The sequence below is a fragment of the Bison bison genome, unplaced genomic scaffold, assembly GCF_000754665.1.
Source record: "Bison bison bison isolate TAMUID 2011002044 unplaced genomic scaffold, Bison_UMD1.0 scf7180017864487, whole genome shotgun sequence".
Classification (NCBI taxonomy): domain Eukaryota; kingdom Metazoa; phylum Chordata; class Mammalia; order Artiodactyla; family Bovidae; genus Bison; species Bison bison.
In genome coordinates, this window is record NW_011495047.1 from 5,383,615 (window position 1) to 5,409,191 (window position 25,577).

Consider the following 25,577-nt stretch of genomic DNA (forward strand, 5'->3'; position numbering starts at 1 on the left):
TTGTAAAATGATGGAGTTGAGAAGGGAAAGGCTGAGTTAATTATCTCTTAGGTCCCTTACAAATGCAAATGCAGTGAATCTTGCCGTATTAATCTTTCATGATCTTCATTCCTACTTGAACTCACCCTTATGACAAAATATCCTTTACGGTAGAAATGAAAGAATCAACCATTTTTTAAAATACAAGTTATTTCCTTAGTGGCTATTTCTCCATTAAGAACACAGAGTATCTTAACATGCACTGTTTTTGTTTCTCATAATAATCTTTTTTTTGAAGCTAAGAGGAACCAGATAGATGGTGTTCATATATTTTTTTTTTAGTTTTCCTTTAATGTCTTATGGGTGTTCTCTTATTTGTGTCTGCCTGCCTGTCACCTAGATTATTAGATCATTGAGAGTTGGAACAAAATGATTCTCACTTCTGTATCCTCCTAAAACTCAGAGACTATCCTTTGTACAAAGTAAGCATTGAATAGATATTTGTTCAGTTGAATTGAAGTTTGTATCAAACCGAAAATTTTTAATTATTGCTTTGTGATAGGCTTGGTGGTTCTGCAGGAATAAACTAATTCACAAATCTCAGTTTAATACAGTAGAGAGTTCATTTCCTTTGTTGAGGCAAGGTCAGCTATGTGGGGTGGGATTTGGGAAGAAGGTGTTTCTGCCCCACAGAGCCACTCAGGAACCCGGGCTGAGGAGAATCCTATTCTGACTCTCCTACCGTCTGGAGCACATGGCATCTTCAGGGAAAGAGGCTGCAAATTTTCTAAAGGGCTTTCCTGCCTCTGTACCCATTTCATTGGCCAGAACTAATCACATGGCACTGCCTGACTAGTAGAAAAGTGTTAGTGTTTGGGGTCATGTGAGCTCTTATATTGGAGAAGGCAATGGCACCCCACTCCAGTACTCTTGCCTGGAAAATCCCATGGACGGAGGAGCCTAGTAGGCTGCAGTCCATGGGGTCGCTAAGAGTCGGACACAACTGAGCGACTTCACTTTCACTTTTCACTTTCATGCATTGGAGAAGGAAATGGCAACCCACTCCAGTGTTCTTGGCTGGAGAATCCCAGGGATGGGAGAGCCTGGTGGGCTGCCGTCTATGGGGTCACATAGAGTCAGACACGACTGAAGCGACTCAGCAGTAGCAGCAGTAGCAGAGCTCTTATATTTTTAGGCAAGAACAGTGTCCTCAAACTTGACGATCACTAGCAATGTCGACCACACGCTTCACTCAGTAGATCTAATATTTTGGAGATAGTGGACTCCTTTGAGAACCTTTGACGGTTATGATACCCATCCCAGAAACACACACATCTGTGTTGAAACACTCAACATAATTGTCAGTTTGTCATGCATTTCCAACTCCATTCACTTATTTCCTATGAATCCCTGGACCCAGATTATGAACTCTATGACAGAATCCACATGTTTAACATGTGGATGTTTAACACCTGGTAACAGATCAACAGGTGAAAAAAATATGTTACAGTGTTCTGTTTGACTTTTATATTAGGAAGAGCCTATTTATTTACTTGCTCATTTGTTTTTGTCAGATCTGGCATTGTACCAGATATGTGATCAATGGATTTTTCTCTGTGTTTGTTTTTATCAGGAGAAATTTGAGGGTCTGTTCCGGACTTACGATGACTGTGTGACGTTCCAGCTGTTTAAGAGTTTCAGACGTGTCCGAATAAACTTCAGCAATCCCAAATCTGCAGCCCGAGCCAGGATAGAGCTTCATGAAACCCAGTTCAGAGGGAAAAAGTTAAAACTCTACTTTGCCCAGGTAAGATTATTCCTTTCCAGAGTTACTCCATCTGCCCTACATTGTCTTTTTACCTTTTCAAAATGTAAATGAGGCCCTTGCTACTTTCAGATTGCTTTGTAGACTATGATTAGTTCACTAAAAATAAATTTATATCATGATTCCCAGGCCGGGACAGCATAGTGGTTTAGAAAACAGGCTCTGAGTGCCCACGACAGCCTGGGTTCTAATCTAGGCAAGTTATATAACCTCACTGGGCCTCAGTTTCCCCATCTGTAAAATGGGGATGATGACATACTTCTTACACTATCATGAGGATTAAATGACTTATTATGTGTTAAAGTGCTTAGCATTTGGTAAATAAATGCCCAATAAAGACCAGCTAATACTTGTAATAAGAATGGGCTCATCACAGCTACTGGAGACAGAAATGTTTAATGGGTCCAGGGTTTCCTCTGGAGTAATAAAAATACTTTGAATCTCGATAGGAGTGGTGATTGCACAGCACTGAGCGTAGACTAAATGCCACCAAAATGGTTCAATTTAAAATGGCTTAATTTCAAGTTATGTGAATATCACCTCAATTAAAAGAGAAAGAGAGAGGAAGGGAGAGAAATAGATAGAAAGAAAGAGGATATGAAGGAAGGATGGGAAGGAGGGGAGGGACACAGAGGGGAGAGAAAGAAGGGAAGGAAAGGAAAGGTCTGGAGACCAGCAGCATCAGCATCACCTGGAAATTTGTTAGCAATGCGGGTTCTCTGGCCCTGACCCCATCAACTGACTCAGAAACTCCAGGAGTGGGGGTCAGCACTCTGTCTTAGTAAGCTTCCCAGGTCATTCTTATGCAGTTTAAGGCTGAGATCCACTGTTTTAAGAATCAAGTAAGATAACTGAGTGGTCAGTAGTCATTATTATTGCAGCCTGGTTCATTGGTTCATTTGTCACAGGCTAAAGGCCAGGCTCTGCATCTCAGTGGGACAGCACGGCATATCCGAGGCCAAAATAATGTGCCTTCATTTCTCTCATGTTTGAAAGGTTCAGACTCCAGAGACAGACGGAGACAAACTGCATTTGGCTCCACCACAGCCTGCCAAACAGTTCCTCATCTCACCCCCTGCCTCTCCGCCCGTCGGCTGGCAGCCCATCAGCGATGCCACACCAGTCCTTAACTATGACCTCCTCTATGCCGTGGCCAAACTAGGACCAGGTAAGCTCTGGGGCCCTTTCTGGAAATAAACATTTGGCAGCCGCTTAGAAAAGTCAAACAAGATGAACCATCCTAAAATCCTGGGTTCTTTGTAACATCTGCATTTCTTTTTTTCTCATATTTTTTTTAAAAATGTGAATTTATATATTTATTTTTGGCTGCGCTGGTTCTTTGTTGCTTTGTGGGCTTTTTTGTAGTTGTGGTGAAGCAAGGCTACTCTCCAGTTGCAGTGGGAGGGCTTCTCATTTCAGTGGCTTCTCTTGTTGCAGAACACAGGCTCTAGGGTGCAAGGGTTTCAGCACGTGGGCTCAGTAGTTGCGATTCCCGGGCTCTGGAGCACACGCTCAATAGCTGTGGCACACAGGCTCAGTTGCTTCTCAGCATGTGGGATCTTCCAGGACCAGGGATTGAACCCATGTGTCTCCTGCATTGGCAGGCAGATTCTTTACCGCTGAGCCACCAGGGAAGTCCAACATCTGCATTTCTAATGAATTTATCTCTGTACGTAGACAGCCAGAGGGATGATGAATGAAAACGCAGCATCAGACTTTGTACCTGTTCAAAAGCAATTCAGGAACTGGCACTAAAATGTCAGTCCCAGCTTCTCGATTGCAATGCAGATATTTTAAGGTTGCAAAACAGGCAAAATGAGTTCTACCAGCTGGCACAAGGCTTCTAGACTGTGCAACCTTGTTTTACTGCTGCCACAGTATGCCCAGAAATCCTTGGCTACAAAGCAATCTACCTGCAAAGTGACACCTCTAAGACCCCCAGGGAAGCCAGTCACATTAGCCTCTAACTTTAGAAAAAATCTATGGTCATTTTGTTCCAATGTTGGTACCTGGAGCTTGGATGCTCTCATTTTCACTGTGGCGCAGTATTCCACTGGGCAAGTCCACAGCCACTAGGCATTCATCCACTCTCCTGCTGATGGCCGATCAGATGGTTTCCAGTTTCTTGCCATTACAATCCAAGCTGTAGTTAATATTCTTGTATGTATTTCTTACACACTTGTCCAAAAGCTTATGTTTTTATAGCTAGAATTGATACTGTCCTCAGTTTCAGCTGATGGTGCCACCTTGTACTCCAAAGTAGTTTTCCTATATTACAGCAAGAGGGGAAATGGTGGTAATGGGTGGGCCACAACCACTGGCAGCTGAGCTTTTAAGCACTGAAGATCTGAAAGTAAATAATAGTCATTGTGCCTGCTCTCTGTACTGGTGGTTCCCACAGTGTGAAAGGGGGCTGAGTGCACACCCCAGAAATTCTAATTTAATTGATTTGGAACAAATCAAGCATCAGTACTTTTTTAAAAAATCTCCCCAGGTGATTCTGATGTGCAGATGAGTTTAAGAACCATTGGTAGCTAAATGCCAGGGATGATAAATTTATAAGTTCTTATCAGTATTTCTTAGATAAGGAAAACATTTGGCATTAGTATCTCTCACCCCAGAAATCTCAAGTTTTAATAACATATGTGGGTTTTCATGGTGGCTCAGACGGTAGAGTCTGCCTGCAATGCCGGAGACTAGAGTTTGATCTGTGGATCAGGAAGATCCCCTGGAGAAGGGAATGGCTACCTACTCCAGTATTCTTCCCTGGAAAATCCCATGGATAGAGGAGCCAAGGAGGTTACAGTCCTGGGGTTTCAAAGAGTCAGACATGATTAACTTGACTTTCACTTTCACTTTAAAAAAATTGATTGTTGCATACACTGTAATTTAAGAATCCTGAGTATGAGGGTGACCCACTGTCTTGGTGCCCTCAGACTTAGGGGATTCCTGGGAACTTGTGATGTTAAAACCAAGACATTCCCAGGCAATTCAGGAAAAGCTGATCATTCTACTGGGTCTTCAGATTGATATGAGGCTGATGTGATGACTAATTACTCCCTGCCAGAGAATTACTGGCTGTCCCATGTGTGTCCTTAAAGTTAGATTACAGCACTTGCAACAGCAGTGTCTTTGGGGAGTTTCTTTGTAATCACTGTCTAGTCATTCAGCTTCTCGGAGCCTTTAAAATAGCTATTGGTTTCAACTACTGAGAAGCAGGAGGTACCCAACCACCAAGATAGGCTGATAAGAGAAGTAATCATAAGGGAGATGTCTGTGGAATGTGATTTCCTTGAAAGTCTGGTCCACATACAGGAATTCCAAGCATATGCACTCCCATCCCATGACTCTCTCCCAAGAGAGCTGTGTGTGTGATATGTGCAGATGTTGTAGAGTATGTGAAATAAATCAGGTCTGCTGAAGTCAAGCCTGTGACCCATTTCCCCCAGTCATTTCAGGATACTTTATTTTTCAATTTAATTTTATTTATTTATTATTTTTGGCCGTGCTGGGTCTTCATTGCTGCACACGGGCTTTCTCTAGTAGCAGTGGGGACTACTCTCTAGTCGCGGCGTGCAGGCTTCTCATTGCGGTGCCTCCTCTTGTTGTGGAGCACGGGCTCTAGGGTACTCGGCTTCAGTAGCTGCAGCCCTGGGCTCTGGAGCACAGGCTCAGTAGTTGTGGCACAGGAGCTTAGTTTCTCTCAGCATGTGGGATCTTCCCGGACTAGGACTCGAACCCAGGTCCCCTGCATTGGCAGGTGGATTCTTAATCACTGGACCACCAGGGAAGTCCCACTCAGATCACTTTAAAAGCAGGACCATGGAAGCTGCTGTCCTTCAAGCTGCTGGTTTGACTGCCAAGATTTTAACAAGAACACAGTTGAACATCTTGTGCAGCTGTTTTGAATGTTAGCAAACAGAGCTCTACATAGAATCACTGAGGTCTTGGCTAGAGGGCCTAGGGATTCCCAGGTAGGGTTGGTGGTAAAGAATCTGCCTGCCAATGCAGGAGACTCAAGAGATGCAGGTTCGATCCCTGGGTCAGGAAGATCCCCTGGAGAAGGAAATGGCAACTCACTACAGCCTTCTTGTCTGGAGAATCCCATGGCCAGAGGAGCCTGGCAGGCTACAGTCCATGGGGAGACAAAGAGATGGACATGGCTGAGCAACTGCGCACACTTAGAGGACCTAGGGGGTCACTGCCAACTTGTGTTTCACAGGAGGGGAACCTGAGGCCCTGAGAGGGAAGCAGGAATGACTCGCCAGTGACGGGACCAGGGCCCCACGGCAGTACTCTTCCTATTTCACTCTCTATAAAGGAGGCCCAGGCTAAGTCAGACATTCAGATCCCAGCTGGCCTCAGGTCCTCTCACTTGGAGCCTGTAATCCAGTAAATTCAAATCATTTCTAATCTAGGGCCATAAAGAAAATTGATTTATAGTTAATGTTCACAGAGCATGATGCAAAAGAAAGACAAGGGGAAGTCTCAGACCACCTCACTGGCTCCTGGAGCTGAGTCCCTGGTCTGAGGCCATGGCCGGGGACCAGTGTAACCTGGGACTGAGAGAGGCAGGAGTGGAGGCAGTGGGATCAGGCCTCGGAAAGGATGCTCACAGAAACTGGTACAGAGGAGCAAGGAAGTAGGAGGAAAATGACCTTAAAGAGACAGAAAAAAAGAGGGCTTCTTTTTAGAATTGTGAATAATTTATCAATAGTGTTAAAAATGCTTGCCTTTTGCCTTAATTTTACGGCTTAACCTGTGACCGTCACCTTCCCTTTGGTTGTTGTTGTTCAGTCGCTCAGTCGTTTCCGACTCTTTGCAACCCCATGGCCTACAGCACACAAGGCTTCCGTGTCCTTCACTATCTCCTGGAATTTGCTCAGACTCATGTCCATTGAGCCGGTGATGCCATCCAACCATCTCATCCTCTGTCGTCCCCTTCTCCTCCTGCCTTCAATCTTTCCCAGCATCATATCTTTCCCAATGAGTCCACTTTTTGCATCAGGTGGCCAAAGTGTTGGAGTTTCAGCTTCGGCATCAGTCCTTCCAATGAATATTCAGGGTTGATTTCCTTTAGGATGGACTGGGTGGATCTCCTTGCTATCCAAGGGACTCTCAAGAGTCTTAAATTTACTTCACTAAGTAAATCTACCAGCTTTGAAGTACCCTGCTGTGCAGTCAACACAGACATAGGCTCTGTTAATATCCCCATTTTGCAGATCAGACCACTGAGCAGTAGAGGGGTGAGTGCCTTTGCCCAAGGTGACACAGCTGGTTGGAGGCAGAGACAGATGTCCCTGGCTCTTCTGACCACCACTTGGCCCGATCCAATGGCCTCTACTGAGGATCCTGGCTGCCTGGGTGGGCTCTCTGCTCTGAAACAGCCAGAACATTTAGCCCAAATCTGCATTGACAGTCACCTCTAACACCATCGTAACTTCCAGAAAGGCTGACCCAGAGCCTGGTAAGTGTGTAAATGAAGGCCTGTGTGCTGTGTGTGCAAGAGTGAATAAGGAGGGTCTCCTGCTCTTTACAGTTGACTGACACCATGTCCCATAGAACAGCTGCAGTTTGGGTGTCTTCTCTTTCTCTTTTTCTCCATTGTTTGTCAGCAGTTTAAGGTTGTTTCTCTTCATTTCGTTATCCACATGTCCTTTTCCCGTGTCCTTAAGGCTTCTACACTCCACACAGATAACCGATTTATATCCAACAACTGAACTGAAAATCTCACACAGATTCTAGTAGAAGCCTGGGCCTCTGGCCGCCGTTTCAGCTGCAGTGATGAGAGAGCAGGACCACACACCGAGTCCCCCGACCCACACCTCTGCCCCCTCCCCAACCAGGTGCCATGGCCGGGAACTACTTCGGTTTCCTGCCACTTTCCACTAATGCTCACTTCCCCTTCTGGTAATTTTCTATTGTTCATCTTTCTGTCTCCCCTGCTTTTTTGAGGGGAGAATGCATGTTTTATTCATTTTGGTATTCCCAGTGCCTGATAGCAGTTTGCACATAGTAGATGCTCTATAAATACTGAATGAATGAATGAATGAATGAGACCTATTACCCACCACTGCCCACCCCTCCCCCCACCCACAGAGATAATTTCTTCACTGGCAAACTGTTGCTGTTTTATGGCTTTAGCCAGACTGAGTCAGGCAGCACTAAATTAATGTTTTCTCCACCAAGAGGACTTTTAGCATTTCCATTTAGAAAAAAAAAAAAAAGATTTCGTAAAATTCATTTTTAATCCTTAGGCAGAATCATTTCAGTAACAAATTATAAGTCATTCCACGTTAAGGATGACTACCTTAGTTCCAGGAGTAGAGACATAAATTAGAATGCGAGCAAAGCAACTCAAATGATCAAAGGAATGGAGTTTTGCTTCCTTCCGAGGAGTGACTAATGGTGCTAAATTGGTCCAGCTGAGTGACTGAGAAGGGATGCAGAAATCCAAGGATGCTGAGGAAGAGTCAGTCTAAAGAAAGAGCATTTCAGAGCAGGGGTCTGGAATCAGATGGCCCTCGGGTCCAGGATCACTGGCAAACCAGCTGGCTTGTGGAAGCTTTGACACGTGTAGCTGCCGATGGAAGGCAACACCGTGTTATTTAGACCCTTTCATGGAGGGTAAATGGGAGAGGGAGGACACGGGTCTTGCCTCAGACAGAAAGGGACAAAACGTCACCTTGTTCTTGAAGAAAGAAACACCAGTGACTCTCTTCCAGAGAGGGACAAGTCATGCTCCCCAGAGCTTCTAAAGAGGCTCTTGAAACAAGCATGGTGGGAACAGTGCAATCACAAAAGGACCGTGATCAAACCCAAGCTTGTGGGTTTCCCTTGAAATCCTTAATGGATTTCGGTGTGAGCCCGGGGCCACCTAACAGTGGGGAAGCATCTCTTTGTTCTGTTTGTGATAGTGAGAATAGGATCATAGTCTGGAAAATAGGAGAGGCACAATTTCAAACATTTTTAACCACTGTCTGCATGACCATATGTTCTGTTTTTCATCCAGAACAGAAAGTAAGTAAAATAGATAAATTAGGGGAAAAAATTTAAACAGAAACAATGGCTAAAACTGATATATGGGGCTTACTGTGTGTCAGGCACTGTTCTAAACACCTTACCATATAGATTATCTCATTTAACGTTCGCAGCGACTCTACAAGAAGGTGTTGTTATTCTCCTCATTTATACAGCTGGGGAACGTGAGGCACAGAATAGCTAAGTAATTTGCCAAAGGCTGCACAGCTGGTAAGTTAAAATATGTCCCTCTGACCCTGGTGAGACACAGAAAGGATCAATGGAGCCAACACCCTTGCCTCAAGGAGTGCAGAGTTTGAACAACCAGGGAGATCTCTTGAAAAACAATATTATTTCTCTAGAAGCAATTCCAGATTGTTGCAAAAGGATATTTTAAAAAATACAGGACAACTTAGACATTTTGTTTCTTTAGAATTCATTTCTCTGCTTATTGGCACTTCCTAAAGCATATGCAGGGCCTTGGCTCTTTAAGGCGAGTTTGATGTTTTCCTCTAATGTCAAGCAGGACGTGTGGATCAGATTCACCATACTCTGTTCTTTTTAAAGGACAGGTCTATATAAAACAGAAGAAGCTTTCTATGCAGATCAAAATTGCAAGAGGAGTATCACACCAGTCCGAATAGCCATCATCAAGAAGTCTACAAATAGTTAATGCTGGAGAGGGGATGGAGAAAAGGGAACCCTCCTACGCTGTTGGTGAGAATGTAAATCGGTGCAGCCACTATGGAGAACAGTATGGAGGTTCCTTAAAAAACTAAAAATAGAACTACCGCATGCTCTAGCAATCCCACCCCTAGGCATATATCTGGAAAAGACAAAAACTGTAATTCAGAAAGACACAGGCCTCCAATGTTCATAGCAGCGCTATTTACAATAGCCAAGAAACGGAAGCAATCTAAGTGTCTGTCAACAGATGAATGAATGAAAAAGATGTGGTATAGAGATACAATGGAATATACTCAGCCATAAAAAAGAATGAAATAATGCCATTTATGGCTACATGGATGGACCTAGAGATGATCATACTCAGTATAGTTAGACAGAGAAAGACGAACATTATATGATTTCACTTATACATGAAATCTAAAAAAAAATGATACAAATGGAATTACAAAAAAGAAACTCACAATGACTCACAGACATTGAAAACAAACTTATGGTTACCAAAAGGGGAAGATTGGAGGAGGGATAAATCAAGAATTTGGGATTAACAGACACACACTCAGTTCAGTTGCTCAGTTGTGTCCGATTTGTTGCAGCTCCATGGCCTGCAGCATGCCAGGCTTCCCTGTCCATCACCAGCTCCCGAAGCTTGCTCACACTCATGTCCATCCAGTTGGTGATGCCATCCAACCATCCCATCCTCTTCTCCTCCTGCCTTCAATCTTTCCCATCAACAGGGTCTTTTCCGATGAGTCAGTTCTTCGCATCAGGTTGCCAAAGTATTAGAGTTTAAGCTTCAGCATCAGCCCTTCCAATGAATATTCAGGACTGATTTCCTTTAGGATTGACTGGTTTGATCTCCTTGCAGTCCAAGGGACTCTCAAGAGTCTTCTCCAACACCACAGTTAAGAAGCATCAAATCTTTGGTGCTCAGCTTTCTCTATAGTCTAACTTTCACATCCATACGTGACTACTGGAAAAACCATAGCCTTCACTAGACGGACCTTTGTTGGCAAAGTAATGTCTCTGCTTTTTAATATGCTGTCTAGGTTGCTCATACCTTTTTTTCCAAGAAACAAGTGTCTTTTAATTTCATGGTGCTGTCACCATCTGCAGTGATTTTGGAGCCCAAGAAAATAAAGTCTCTCGCTGTTTCCATTTTTCCCTATCTATTTGCCATGTAGTGATGGGACCAGATGCCATGATCTTAGTTTTCTGAATGTTGAGTTTTAAGCCAACTTTTTCACTCTCCTCTTTCACTTTCATCAAGAGGCTCTTTAGTTCTTCTTGGCTTTCTGCCATAAGGGTGGTGTCATCTGCATATCTGAGGTTACTGATATTTCTCCTGGCAATCTTGATTCCAGCTTGTGCTTCATCCAGCCTGGCATTTCGCATGATGTACTCTGCATATAAGTTAAATAAGCAGAGTGTATGTGTGTAGCAGATATACACTACTAGATATAAAATAGATAAACAATGACTACTTAAAGCACAGTATTACAAGATTCTATAATCAGTATCTTGTAATAAAACCTAAAATGGAAAAGATTCTGAAACAGAATATATATATTTATACATATAAATTAATATAAATAATATATATAAATATATATAAATTAAAATTTATAATAATGTCCCTGGTGAATTTACAGAAGCCCAGAGTGTCCCTGGTGGCTCAAATGGTAATGGATCCACCTGCAATGCATGTGACCAGGGTTCAATCCCTGGGTCAGGAAGATGGGCTGGAGAAGGAAATGGCTATCCATTCCAGTATTCTTGCCTGGACAGAGGAGCCTGGCAGGCTCCAGTCCATGGGGTCGCAAAGGGTCAGACACAACTAAGCGACTAAGCACAGCAGACAGAACATCATTTATCAATGCCCTGGACAAAATAAGATGAGCTTTGTTCTGGTGGAGAATGAATTGGGTATTTTCTTTTGTTTATTTTATAATGCCTATTGTTCCTGACTCCAGAGAGAATATAGTCCTCTGTTCTTTTTGGATGCAAAACAAAACAGGAAAAACAAAACCCAGCCCAGCAAAACAGCTTATCTGCACTCATCAGCAAAATGGCAAATAGAGACGTTCCTGGCACTAGATGGGTGGTCAGTCAGAGGTGGGATGTAAAATGCCAGCCTGTTCTGCTCTCTAGGATGGTTCTGGAAGGTCAAGTTCATTGTCACTGGAAATGCCTGCAGGGAGAGATATGAAAAGTCATTGTCTGGTCCCTTTTTCCCTCCTGCTATTTTTAGCTCTTGTTAGAGAGATCAATTTTAGTTAACTGCAGAGGAGGGCTTAAAATCGTGCTCGAGTTTCAAGTACATTGGCTATATTTAGATTTTTTTTTCCAAATTCTTGTCCATCAAAACATGCTATGGTAAAGCAGTTTTGCTGGTTTGCTGCTCTGTGTACATTGTTTCTCCCCAAAGGGAAAAATAAATGTCATTAATTCATGTCACTTATAAGGAAGAAACATTTTCTATTCCAGGCTCATTGATTCTGAGGTAGAGAAAAATTCCATTTTTAAAATATAGATGAACACCTATATTTGGGGTACCAGTAGCATGACCATTATATAAGCCCCAGTTCTTGTTCAGCAATTGCTGTATTCTGATCACAGACATGGAAAGCAAATAAAACAGCCAGTCCCAGGGCTCCATTTAGTACAGTCTCTGCACGTCACCACCCCTCCATGGGAGGGATGCACGTTTGTGAGCCAGGGACATGCATTCCTAATTTTCCGCCTCCTTTGGAAGAATTTTCCCTGGGGGGAAAAATATGTTAAAATGGCTTATCTTGTAAGTATATATTCCACAATTATCCTCAATCATTACTGAGTAGCAATATGAAGTACTTCCTTTTCTTATTTCACAGGTAAAACATGCATATTGTAGAAAAACAGAAAAGACACAGAACCAAGACTTGGAAGTGGGTGCACATCCATAGTTATTCCCATGGCCAGACCCCTGATCCTGGGAAAGGAGGAACAGGGTGACCACTCCCAGGCCGGGGAAACTCCTGATTCTATGGCCAGGCACAGCGAGAGCACTCTTCTCTCCCCCACGTCTGCACTTTGCTCTCATCCCTGGAGCCCAAGCCCCACCCCACAGACTCCCGGGTTTCTCTTTACCTCCCCACCTTCTCCCTCTGTGGCTCCTTCGGTCCCTCACCTACCCCCAGGGTTCCACTCCTTTGCCCCAACCACTGATTCAGGGCCTCCGTCTGTGGTCCTCAGGAAGTGCCTCCAGGTCCTAAATGACTCAGGAGGGAATGAAGGTAAATGGCCCCTTAATCTAGTCTTAGAGGAAAACCCAAAGAAGATAAGCAAACTTTACTTTTTTTTAATGAAAGATAGTTAATTTCCAGTATTAATTTCAGGAGAATAGCATAATGATTCAGTTTTTTTTATAGATTACACTCCATTAAAAGTTATTACAAAATAATGGCCATAATTCCCTGTGCAGTTCAATATATCCTCGTGTGCACGCTAAGTTGCTTCAGTCATCTCCAACCCTGTGTATCCCTGTCGACCATAGCCCGCCAGGCTCCTCTGTCCATGGGATTCTTCAGGCAAGAAAACTGGAGTAGGTTGCCATTCCCTCCTACAGGGGATCTTCCCAACCCAGGGATCGAACCTGCATCTCTTGGCAGGCTGGTTCTCTACCACTAGCACCACCTGGGAAGAACCTCAGTATACCCCGATTTCTTATATATTTTATGCGTGTGGTTTGCACCTCTGATTCCCCTACCCCTAGATTGCGCCGCCTTCCTTCTCCCCACTGGAAACCACTGGTTTGTTCCCAGTATCAGTGAGTCAGTTTCTGTTTTGCTACACATTGTAAATGTATTTATTGCTTTATACATTCGTTTTTTCTTTACGATTCCACATATAAATGATATCATATAGTATTTGTCTTTGACATTTTCCTAAGCATAATATTGTCTGTGCCATTGCTCTAAATGGCAGAATTGTTCTATTTTATGGCTGAGTAATATTCATATATATATGTATATACATAGCAGCTGCATCTTTTTTATCTGTTGATGGGCGTTTGGCTTGCTTCCGCATCTTGTCTACTGTAAACAATGCTGTGTGAACACTGGGGGTTCGTGTGTCTTTTTGAACTAGTGTTTTTATTTTTTCTCAATAAATATCCAGGAGTGGAATTGCTGGATCTTATAATAGTCCTATTTTTAGTTTTTTAAGGATCCTCCAAACTTCCACTGTTTTCCATAGTGGATGCACCAATAATGAACAAAGATTCCCTTTTCTTCACATCCTCACCAACATTTGTTATTTGCAAGACCTTTTGATGATAGCCATTTTAGTGTGAGGCAAACTTTCTTTTACTGAAATGGAGCACCTCTGAGACCAAAACCATGGAATCGTTCCCCCTCTCTCCCCTCACTTCCCTCTCCCTCCCTTCACCCCTCCTCCGTCTTAGCAAAGACCACTTCTGTTCTCCTACCTTGAGAAGAGGCAGGCCTGAGGGTGGGGGTGGGTAAGGGAAAAGACCTCACATCTCTCATGTCAATATCTTTTCTTGCTGCTGCTAAGTCGCTTCAGTCGTGTCCAACTCTGTATGACCCTGTAGACAGCAGCCCACGAGGCTCCCCCGTCCCTGGGATCCTCCAGGCAAGAACACTGGAGTGGGTTGCCATTTCCTGCTCCAATGCATGAAAGTGAAAAGTGAAAGTGAAGTCATTCAGTCAAGTCCGACTCTTAGCGACCCCATGGACTGCAGCCCACCAGCCTCCTCCGCCCATGGGATTTTCCAGACACGAGTACTGGAGTGGGTTGCCATTGCCTTCTTTTCCTAACATGCACTTATTCCAGACCCGTTGAGGCAGGGAGATCCATGTGCAGCCCTGATGAACTCATCCCTAAACATCACAGGCAATGTCATGCTTTGCCATTCAGTGGACCTCCATTGGAGTCCTACCTCCACCACTTATGTGGGGACCTGGAGCAATTTGCTTCCCCCTCTGCACCTCTCTTTTTTTAATAAATGGTGATAATTTGACAAATTGCAAGCACATCATGCACGTGGAATAAGTCGTACTTGAAAAGGATGTAGCCCAGTGCCTGATATGTAGACACTATCAAATTCATGGTGGATGCCATGGTCATTCTTCTCTGAGCAGTATTGTTTAGCAGGGCGTCCTCAGAGATTTCTGGTTTCCTCCGCCTGTGCGTGAATTAAGGTATGTACAACACTTGAAACAGAGTCTACCGGGCAGGAAGAACGAGTTGCGTGTCCTTGCTGGTGGTGGTGGCTGTTCACATGCACTTGTTCTCGGGACTGCCAGTGAAATATTGGACTTGGTCTATGCTTTGCCTTATACCCTCTGCCCCCCAGGCTGAGGGCATTCTTTGACCAAAGCTGCTAGAGATCGAATTGCTCTCCGGGGATTAGTCCTGCCCGGGTCTGCCTACAGCAGTGTTCTCCCAAACTTAAGTATGAGCCCATGGAACCAGAAAGGAATCCAAAAAAATTTTTGCATAGGACTTCTCTCTCTGAAATTTCTCCTCCCTAGATTATTTTTTTTTAAAGCCCAAATCCCTCTTTCCACTTCTACTTAGAAAAGTGTTTCTTCACTCTCAGACTGATCTCCTGAAGAGATGACTAGCAAATAGCTGTAATTTGATTTGATGTTGTTTTGGCTATATCCCAGAGCTGTCGGATCTCAGTTTCCCGACTTGGGTTAGAACCTTTGCAACCTGGGCAGTGAAAAGGGTGAATTCTCACCGCTAGATCACCAGGGAATTCCCACAGCTGTGAGTTTTTAAAGTTTCAGTAAATCCCTCTGCCCTGGGTCATGTCCTCTTTGATTTTGTCAAAACTTCCCTAGTGGACCTGTGGTTAAGAGTCTGAACTTCCACTGCAGGGGGTGCGAGTTTCATCCCTGGTTGAGGAACTAAGATCCTGCATGCCTCGTGGCACAGCCAAAAAAAGACAAAACGTAGTATGTAGCTGTCAGTCAGGCTCCAACACGAAAAGAGGCATTTTCCTTGCTTTAGGATGATAGTTAAACCTCAGGATGTGAGTTTGAATCCAGCCTCCACCTTTTATTAGCTGTGTGACTTTGAGCAACTTTCTTAACCTCTCTGTGTCTTGGCTTCCTCAACCATAAAATCAAATTGTTGCAATCATCAAATGAGATAATCCATGTGAATCTACATATCCAGCCCTGGACATAGTATACGCTTAGTGTGTGTTACCTGCTTACTGTCACTTGACTTTCAAGCCATATCTCAGTCTACTGAAATGTAAGTGCCTATGTTAAGCTCCTAGCTCAGTGTTTCTCAATGTGATATTTTGGAACAGACAGTCCTACACATTGAGTCAACATTTACTCACATTTACTATACAAATGTGTAGAAAACTACACATTTAGCATCTTTGGGCCTCACCTATTAAATGCCAGTATCCACAGTCTACCCAGGCCCTATAACAGTCAAAAAAGAAAAATCCCCATCACATTTCCAGACACTTTTGAGAGTTTGGCTTACTTGATTGAGAAGCACACTATTTGCACCATGGTAGTATTTATCAAAGTCTCTCAGTCATGTCTGACTCTTTGCAACCCCATGGACTATAGCCAGCCAGGCTCTTCTGTCCATGGAATTCTCCAGACTCCTGGACTGGGTAGCCATTCCTAACCACTGGATCACCAGAGAGTCCCCTGGGTTTCACTATTAAGGAGCCCTCCATGACTGTCACTCAGCTCAGCCACCTTCTCAGCTTTAGCCTTTCATCAGAAACGAAGCTGGCATTATTTGTCTCATCTCCCTTATTTCTTATCTAACCCTCAGTGAGTTGTGAAGCAAACAGGGAAGAAGCAGGTGCCAGTTATTCGTCTAGACTGAATTTTAAGAATGGATGACGGCTTATCAAGGGGAATGCCAAGAGCATTTGCAGCGGGACCCTTGGACGCACAGCTAGGCTGTGCTGGGTGCTCAGTGGCACACTGCAGCCTGGATTAAAAGCTATTCATATTTGATTAAGAAGAAAACAGAAAATTCCAGGAGTAATATCATTCCAGGCGTAAAATCATTCCAGGCTTGCTCAGGCTGAAGAGACACTGCAAGCCCTCACCCCCTAATATTTTATTAATTGTAAATTTGGGACTAAAAATAACTGCATGTACTGGGTATACATGCAGTCATTTTTAGTCCCATACAGTTTCTTTGTATTCTGTAGCTGGAGGAGAGGTATGTCCAGGTGCAAGCATGGCAGTCCTCCAGCCAATGGGCCCAGGTCCCAGGCCTGTCTCAGCTGGACCGGGGCCAGGCACCCCCACCTCCACAGCTGACCAGGGAGGGGTGACCCAGGGCTTGTGGGCCTCCCCTCCCTGCCACATGCTATCACGTCCCAACCTAACACTTGAAAGGAAGGGTGATCCAAATGTGAACCCTTTCAAACACATTTCAAATCATGCTGTACCCTTCCCTCAATCTCTGTGTTCAACCCCTCAACAGGCAGCCTGTGAAAAGTCCATTTTATTTATCCCATAGGTCAGGATAGGACCGTGCCTGCTACTTCCTCTTGAAAAAAAAATTTTTTTACAATAAAAAAATTATTAGGGGGTGAGGGCTTTGCAGCGTCTCTTCAGCCTGTCTGACTCTTTGCCGCCCCATGGACTGTGGCCCACCAGGCTCCTCTGTCCATGGGAATTTCCAGGCAAGAATGCTGGAGTAGATTGCCATTTCCAATCCACTTCCAATCCAGGGGATCTTCCTGACTCAGGGATCGAACCCACATCTCTTGTGTCTCCTGCATTGACAGGCAGATTCTTTACCACTGTACCACCTGGGAATCTCAAAGTTACCATAAGACATGAAAATTAACTCAGTCTATAATTTATAGCCCTTTTATTTTTATAATGTATTAAGTGTTGTCTTCAAAGAAGACTCACCAGCAAGGAAGCCCTACCTAGAATAACTAGCAACTGGCAAAAAACAAAAGAGACAAGATACAGAAGGAATAAGTAGTCCAACTTTAGCTAGAGAACAAATATTCACTAAAAACATGAGTTGCCATAAAAGAATATTAAGTTAAAACTAAGCTCTGTTTCAGTAGTTTTTTGTAGAATCTGAAAACAGTAGACTCGTGAGAGGCAGAACTGGAGAGGAGTTATAAGCACCTTCCTTGAAGTCAGGCAGACCTGACCTTGAACCCGACTTTGCCATTCATAACCTGCGTGATCTCAGTGTCCTCCCATATCATTGAGACCTTATGAAACCCCCGTTACAGACCTGTTGTAATTAAATACCCAATTTGTGTGAAGTCCTGAGAGCTGCGGTCTGGCATTCACGAAGGGCTCAGTGAGTAGCTGCTGCTGTGTTTCGGGCAGATGGCAAGTGTCTGCGACACCTCCTGTGTCCTGGCACTGAGAACACACAGAAAATAGGACAAATACCTGCCCTATTCCAATAGTTTTCAGCTTAGCTGAAAAAATTAAAACTTAGCTACATCTGTTTTCAGCAATGCCCAAGCCCATGACAGTTCCGAAGACCTGGATGAGAATTTAACGTGTGACCACGTGCCAAAGGATTTTGCATTTGCTTGCTGGTAATTCACAGGGTATGAATTTCACAGGGGCGGAAGGTAGAAAACTCTGATCTGTGCCTTTTCTGTGAGCTTCTGGCCCTGGCTTTCCACCCATGGGGAAAGGACACTTTGAATACAGACTAGAAGAGATAAGGGTGTGAAGGGCGAGCCTTGGCTTGTCCTTGAAAAGACATGCTGGTCTGCTTGGCCATCCCATGGGTCCCTTGTCACCTCCTGAACCCCGTGGGTCCCCAAGTAGGGTGACGGCACTGACATAAGCTTTTGTGGTAGAAGAATTAGCTGAAGCCCAAAGGGAGAAAAAGGCCCAAAACAGAACAATTCAATCCAGCAAGACCAAAGCTATGTCTTTTTATTCTGTGGACTCTCAGCAGCTGTTGGGCTTTGCTGGATTTTGATAGTAAGAAAGTTTCCAAAAATAGAACAGAGAAATGTCAGCGTTAATGGGGTCACAGCAGTGAAACATCTCTACTGCCAAGCATTCTGACTTTGTTAACTCAACGTGAAGTTGCCCTGCACAGGGAGTCTGCTTCTGCCTGATCCCCATCCCGAGTGTGGCCCCAGCATATTGAGCCCAAGAAGTAAGCATTTCCTTTTGAATGGATAAATGCATTGCAACTAGAGGTGTCTCTAAGAGAATGTTCTTTATCCAAGCCAGGGCAAAGAAAGAGTTTCATCAATACTTTCATTATGTATATTTTACTACTATTTTTCTTTTTTTTTTTTTTTGTCTGAAAGCTAGCTTTTTTTCCAACAGATGAGGCAAGGGGCAGTGTCTGGTCAGTCCCCTGGCCGGGGTCCCTGCTGTCACCACCTCACCCCCTGGTCCCATGGTCTCCATCTGCCATGGCAGATCATTTTTTTGTCATCTATTCATCAGAGGATGAAAGGCTTCCACCCATTCATCCTTGTATCCACCCAACAGGGCAAGGGATGAGACCACAGCAGCCACTAGTATCTCTGTGAAAGGCACTGCTTCTCTAAATGTGAGATCGTTGGAGAAATCCTGTGCAGAAAAACAAGAACCACCTCATCTGATTGCTGAGAAATTATGTCTTTCTCTGTCTCTTGTCTGAAGCTGTCTCTCATTCAGATTTGCAAAGTGCCCTGGTGCAGGGGGGTGTCAGGATAAAATGGTAGAAACCCTGGGAACGCTGACCTTCATCCCTGTCCACAGGATTTTGCTGTTCTCCCAGAAACAAAGATGAGATGCCAAAGATGAATGGGCGCTGGTGGCTGGGAGGGGCTGCAGAGCTGAGCTGGGATGACTTCTTCTCCCTTCTGCACCCTCAGCATCCCTCGCTCTGTTACCCTCTCCCCTCACTGTTATCATTTTCCAACAAAAAATTAGGATGCAGAATGGAGGAAGGGAAGGGGAAGCTATTTGCACACCAGCATCCTCACAGGGCCGCAGCCCCCTGCCTGTCACACCAAACCATATAGGAATGGCTCCTGACCCGCTGAAACACAGAGAAGCACCCGGGGGTGCTGGGTACCAAAGTGGATGCCGCTGCACCCAAGTTGCAGGTCTGCATCCTCATGCTGGTTAACTCTGTTTCCAGCAAACAACCCAGTAGACTGTCAGGTGTTTGAAAACCGATATTCAAAGGAGCCACCACCCAGGTCTGCCCACCTGTCACCCAGAGCCTCTCCTGCAGCTCTCAGGGGGAGCTGGCTGCACTGAGCTTCCACTCCGTTAAAGCAGTGCCTCCTTAGCAACTTCTGCGGTGGTTCTTCTCCCCTGGGATTTTGATAAAAATGACAAGCTGTTAAAAGAGGATGGAACAAACACAATTAAATGATCTGTGAGTAGCATCAGTGTGTAGAGCACAGCTACAAGTACATGTAGAATACTAACTTTACTGTCGATTACAGGGACGTTTGCAGACTGTCCATCCCTGTTCTCCAGTGGGGGAGCAAAGCCTTGCAGGAGTAACCCACACAGATATCTCCTTCTAGTTTTGTTCCTGTCCCCTGTTTTTGTCACTCTCCTCTCCTGAATCTAAACTGGCCCCGTCATCTCACTGTATCAGAGATGTCAACCTCATTGATGCAACTCTTTCTACCTACAGTTTCACCCAATCTTGACTCTAAGTTATGAGTCTTTATGAGCTGTATTTCTGTGGCTCGGGCTAGTTCTCACCCACTTAGCTGCTTGCCAAGTTCCAGGGAAGTGCCGGAAGTGTCACACTTCATTTTTGTGAAATGCCCGGTGCCTTTACCTAGGATGTCAGTGGGCAGGGGAGTCCAATTAAGACTTCTCTGACTCTTATCAGAGAGGGAACGCTCTTAGCAGGGTCTGGCTGTATTCATTCGCTAGGGCTGCTATAACTGGACCACAAACCAAGCGGCTTACACAAGAGCAGTGTGTTGCCTCAGGTTCTAGGGGGTAGGAGTCTGAGATCAAGGTGTCGACGGGGCCACGCTCCCTCTGAAGGTGCTGGAGAAGGATCTGGTCCAGGCTTCTCCTGTAGCTTCTGGTCGTTCCACAGATGACAGCAACACAACTCCGGTCTTCACAAGGAGTTCTCCTTGGATGAGGCAGGCATCCTAACTTCCCCGTTTTATATGAACACTGGTCATTTTGAAGTAGGGTCCACCTTCATGGCCTCATTTTAACTTAGTCGTCAGCAAAGACTCTATTTCCCAATAAGATCGCAGTTGGGGGCTAGGACTGCAGCATCTTTGGAGGGGTGGGACACAGTTGAACCCATCCAGCAGCTGACTCTGAACACTTACATCGTTCCCAGCATCACCTTGATGCTTGTGGCATTATCAGCGCTGCTCGTTCCCTAATGTCAGCACAAAATTTAAAACTATGCCTTGTAAGCATTTGCTGTTTTCACCATCGATGCTCACCAAGGTGTGCACAGAAGCACGGACGTGCTACCCTTCTGGCTGTCCACAAGGGCACTGTCCACTGCAGACCGAGGCTGACAGGCCAGATACCTGGATTGGGCGGTGTCTGGCTTTGATCCTAGAGGGAGGGTGGGACTTTGGAAACTGGGTGCTGCTGCTGCTAAGTCGCTTCAGTTGTGTCGGACTCTGTGTGACCCCAGAGACGGCAACCCACCAGGCTCCCCTGTCCCTGGGATTCTCCAGGCAAGAACACTGGAGTGGGTTGCCATTGCCTTCTCCAATGCATGAAAGTGAAAAGGGAAAGTGAAGTCGCTCTGTCGTGCCTGACTCTTAGCGAACCCATGGACTGCAGCCTACCAGGCTCCTCCGTCCATGGGGTTTTCCAGGCAAGAGTACTGGAGTGGGTTGCCATTGCCTTCTCTGGAAACTGGGTGAGACTATAGCAAATAAAGGGCTTCCCAGGTGGCGCTAGTGGTAAAGAACCTGCCTGCCAATGCAGGGGATGCAAGAGGCACGGGTTCGATTCCTGGGTTGGGAAGATCCCCTGGAGAAGGGAATGGGAATCCACTCCAGTATTCTTGCTTGGAGAATCCCATGAAAGAGGAGCCTGGAGGACTACAGTCCATAGGGTAGCAAAGAGTTGGACATGAATGAAGCAACTTAGCATGCATGCATAGCAAATAAAAGTAGCTGGTTGGATGGGTATAAAAACATGGCTGTCATGACTGATGGGAGATGATGCAGTCTTTTGTCCTAGAGTCTAAGAAATGATGACTTGATCCAGTGATATCTGGAGAGCCACTGACCCGGTGGGTGTCTGGGAGACATTGCTTCTAGGTGTTTCCTGTTCGTGAAGGATGGGAAAGGAAGGATAGGATGTCGGAAGAAGATTCAGAAAAGTGTGTCAGCAGTTAAGCTGAGAAGTTAAGAGCATGCAGATTGAGAAGGTCCTCTGTGCCTGTCCCCTTCTGGACGCCTTCTGCTTGTCTTTAGACCCAGGTCAGCTGTCGCCTGCATGGGGAAGCCTTTCAGAGTTCCTTGCGCCTCGCAACTTGGTGCCCTTGGCTTGTATGGCCACCCTGGCACTTCCCATTGCATTTTGTGCCGCTTTGTCTCCACACGCCATCACTGCACCGTGCTCTTGTGAAAGACGCCAATGGTTTTGACCATGTCTTGTGATTAGCAATGGGTCAGACCATGGGAGATGCTCACTAGATACTTCCTGAAAGGAAACAGATACAGACAGGAAGTAGTCGGCTGCTAGTGAAGTGATTACAAGAGGAGCCAGTCAAAAATAGACCGATAGACTCTTGGAACAGGAGGGGCCTTGACTATCATCTAATAACCCCATTACCCAGTAAGCATGGCAAATCCAAGATGAGTGGGGATCCTACCTTACTCCAGCCTGGGGCAGCTCTTACCATAGGAAATTGTCCAGAAGGAGGAGAACTTGGAGAACCTTCTCTGAAAGATGAAGGAGTGAAGTGATGGGTTCAAGGTTAGCTGTTAGCAGCCATGCTGGGAAATAGAAGAGAAATGGGTAACTTACAGCCGGGCCCACTGAGTCATCGCCCCAACCCTTCAGACTGTTGTTATTACCATTTTGAAGTTTACAGCTGTGGAGGCTGAGGCTTAGAGAGGTGAGGGGGCCTGCCCGGGGCTGTATAGGTGACAGAAGGTAGGCTTGAGATGGAGACAGATCCATCTCATTCCACTTTCTGACACCATCTCGCAGCATCTCTAGAGATATGTTAAAATGCCCCCTCGCTTCCTAAACAAACTTCACCAAATAACCGGTTTAGAATTCCCTCCCGCCTTCTCACCCCCGTTCCCCTTGCTTTTCAGGAGAGAAGTATGAGCTGCACGCAGGGACCGAATCCACCCCCAGTGTCGTCGTGCACGTGTGCGACAGTGACATCGAGGAGGAAGAGGATCCAAAGACATCCCCGAAGCCAAAAATCATCCAGACCCGACGTCCCGGCCCGCCGCCCTCCGTGTCCAACTGAGCTCACCACTCCGCCTCCAAGAAAATATCTGTCTACTCTTTACCATGCTTCTTTTTTTTTTTCCTCCCTGTTGTTTGTTTGTCGAAAAAAAAATAATTGCCTTTAAATCCCTGGGTGTTTGGTTGTTTGAAATTCCTTCGTTGTAATCAAGCCTCTCGGACAAAAGGGCTAGGAAAAGGTGATAAGTTTCCTGATCATATCATACCCACAGAGTATAATCCATTATTTAGGAGGTTCTCGGGGGAAAAAAAAAAAGTAGTATTTTCTTATTAAATGGTCAGCACAGCCTATATACCTTCATGCTCTCATGTGGATCCAAGCCGGAGACATCAGTGACAAATAGCTCCTGTGTTGTTTGTGAACCGTTCCAGTCCCAGTCCTGACGTGTGTGCGTTGTTTTTTCTTCCTGGCCCCTTAAGTAGGACCATAAATAAACTTGACTTTGATTGCATGAGATTTCCCTATCTGGTCTCCCCAGTCCTCTGCATCCCAACATTCCCAGGACATGCATGATCACCAGCATTTATTTTTGTGATTTGAGGATATACTATAAGTCACCAATTGTCAGCATCCAGTCATGTCCTATCTAGGTTAGCAAAATTATCAGCATCCTCCAGCTTAACAAGTCTGGGTAAATGTCACTCTTTGGAGTCAAAGACTTCATAGCTCTGTGAAAATTCCTGAAGGAAAAACTGAGCTTGGCCCCAAAGATAACCCTCAGTAGATTTTGAACATGATTCCCTTGTCAATCTTTCCCAACCTCCTTGGGGAGGCTTGTCCAGGGTAACAGAGACCGATTTCAGACAAACCTATTTATTACAAAAATTCTCATGGTGTCTGAATGATTGTTTTTTTTTTTTTTCCTTCTCTTTGTATATTTGTACAAATGTTTCTGCTGTGCTTTTAAAAATCTGGATGTTTTTTATTTAGCGATTCTTCAGCCATTAGCTGCTTTAAAACATATGTGCATTGCTTATGAATGCATTCATATACTAATACAGGTAATCTGATAATATTACACTCTATTATGTATAACGCTGAATTTTGAAAGGGCACAAAACTTCTCTTGCCAATATATAAACAGTTAGCCAACATCTTTGCTATCAAGACCAGTTGTTTTTAAATAAAGTGAAGAAGCAAGTGTCGGCTGCAGGCAGTTGGAATACAGCTAAATCAACGTAGCAACTGCTGAGCATGTTCAAAAGGAAAGATGGATCCAGAAACGTGTGTGCAGGTCCTACTCATGCAATGCTCATATTGCTCAAAAACCTATTTGTTTTTGTTACATGTGATTTTTCTATTTCTCTAGCCCAAAGTGCATTACAGAAGATACACCTATAGAACCATTACCTTCTGCTCAATGTGCCAGGCCTCATCTACTCCTGTACGTTCAGTGACTTTCTTTAGATGCAAATGTCAATTACAACGGAGTGGGGAAATGCTGTCATTACCCAAGCCTCAGAAAAACATACGAGAACAATAACACAGCCACCTGATGGAAGGATTGTTGTGGTTTTTGACTAAGGTGTATGTTAGTTTCATCAGAAACTGAAAACATTAGACTGATTACTCAGAAATAAAAGTCCGTTTTACTGTGAATATAGCAATATAGTACTGGACACAGTACAGGTGAAACTGAGGACAGCGCTGCTTGTAAAATCCTGAGTTTCCATAAGAAAAACGAAGGCTCCTTTGAAAAATAAAATCTGAGGAGTATATAATAAGCAAATGCTTTGACTTTCCTTTGCTGTGGAGGTTTTTGGTTTTTCATGGACAAATAAAAAGAGTAGACCTAATAGTGGAGAATGCTGCCCTCTAGTGGAGCGAGCTGAGAACTACAGGCGTCAGCCATTTTTATGCTGACTCTTCTCAATCGTTTGTGGGTTCTTTGACTTTTTAAACAACTCAGAATTTTCAGAAAAAGGCAGATTCTAGAGAAATCCGGATGAGAGAAACTATTTGGAAATGACTTTTCAGTGTTTCAAAACAGTTCCATCAGACGTTTCCAACCAAATTTAGTCAAAGTTGAAATGACAATTGTGTGTCATCAAAAAATAAAAACTCAGTGGAGTGTATGACCCAGGTGGTTAGTCTTGGCCACACTTACTGCAAAATGTCGATGTTAATCTATCTCAGATCAAGTAATTCTCTCATGAGATTGGGTTTGGGGAGGTGGAGAGAGGTACATATCCCAGGAGATGGGGAGGAAACAGACAAGACTTCCCTCCAAGCATCGTGAAAGTCAGAATTGCCTCAGTATCCCCCTGACCCACAGGATGCAAGCCTCTTCAGCACTATTTTAAGTTTGAAAAGTTTAACTGTGGAGGGGGAGGGGGAGATTCCCACCAACTGAATCATTTGTGCACGTGTATAGCTCAAAGAGCTTAGATTTCAAATATAACTGGTGAATGACTCTGTCCATGTAGTGTAATTTCTGTGTTGTCTGCCTGAATTGGATCTATCTGATGGTTATTGTGGAAGAGGGAGACTCAGTCTATAGTCTTCCCAAGACGTTATCAAGAGATGAAATGAACTCAGCTCTTCCTGAAAGGGAGCAGGGTGGGGGCGAGGGGATAGGGGAGTGGGCAGAGCTGGTTGGCAACATGGCATGAAGGAAGAGGGATTTGAAGGG

General features: G+C 44.6%; 1 protein-coding gene across 2 annotated transcripts in view; it reads left to right on the top strand.

The window, feature by feature from the left end:
- The window catches only part of RCAN2 (regulator of calcineurin 2), a 233,395-nt gene extending 208,031 nt beyond the window's left edge, over nt 1-25,364 (top strand). For both annotated transcript variants that reach the window (XM_010863076.1, XM_010863077.1), the window contains exons 2-4: nt 1,613-1,786; nt 2,801-2,972; nt 22,785-25,364. In XM_010863076.1, coding sequence (XP_010861378.1) covers nt 1,613-1,786; nt 2,801-2,972; nt 22,785-22,945 — 507 coding nt within the window. In that variant the 3' untranslated portion in view covers nt 22,946-25,364. The remainder of the gene's footprint in view (nt 1-1,612; nt 1,787-2,800; nt 2,973-22,784) is intronic.
- Nucleotides 25,365-25,577: the final 213 nt, after the last annotated feature.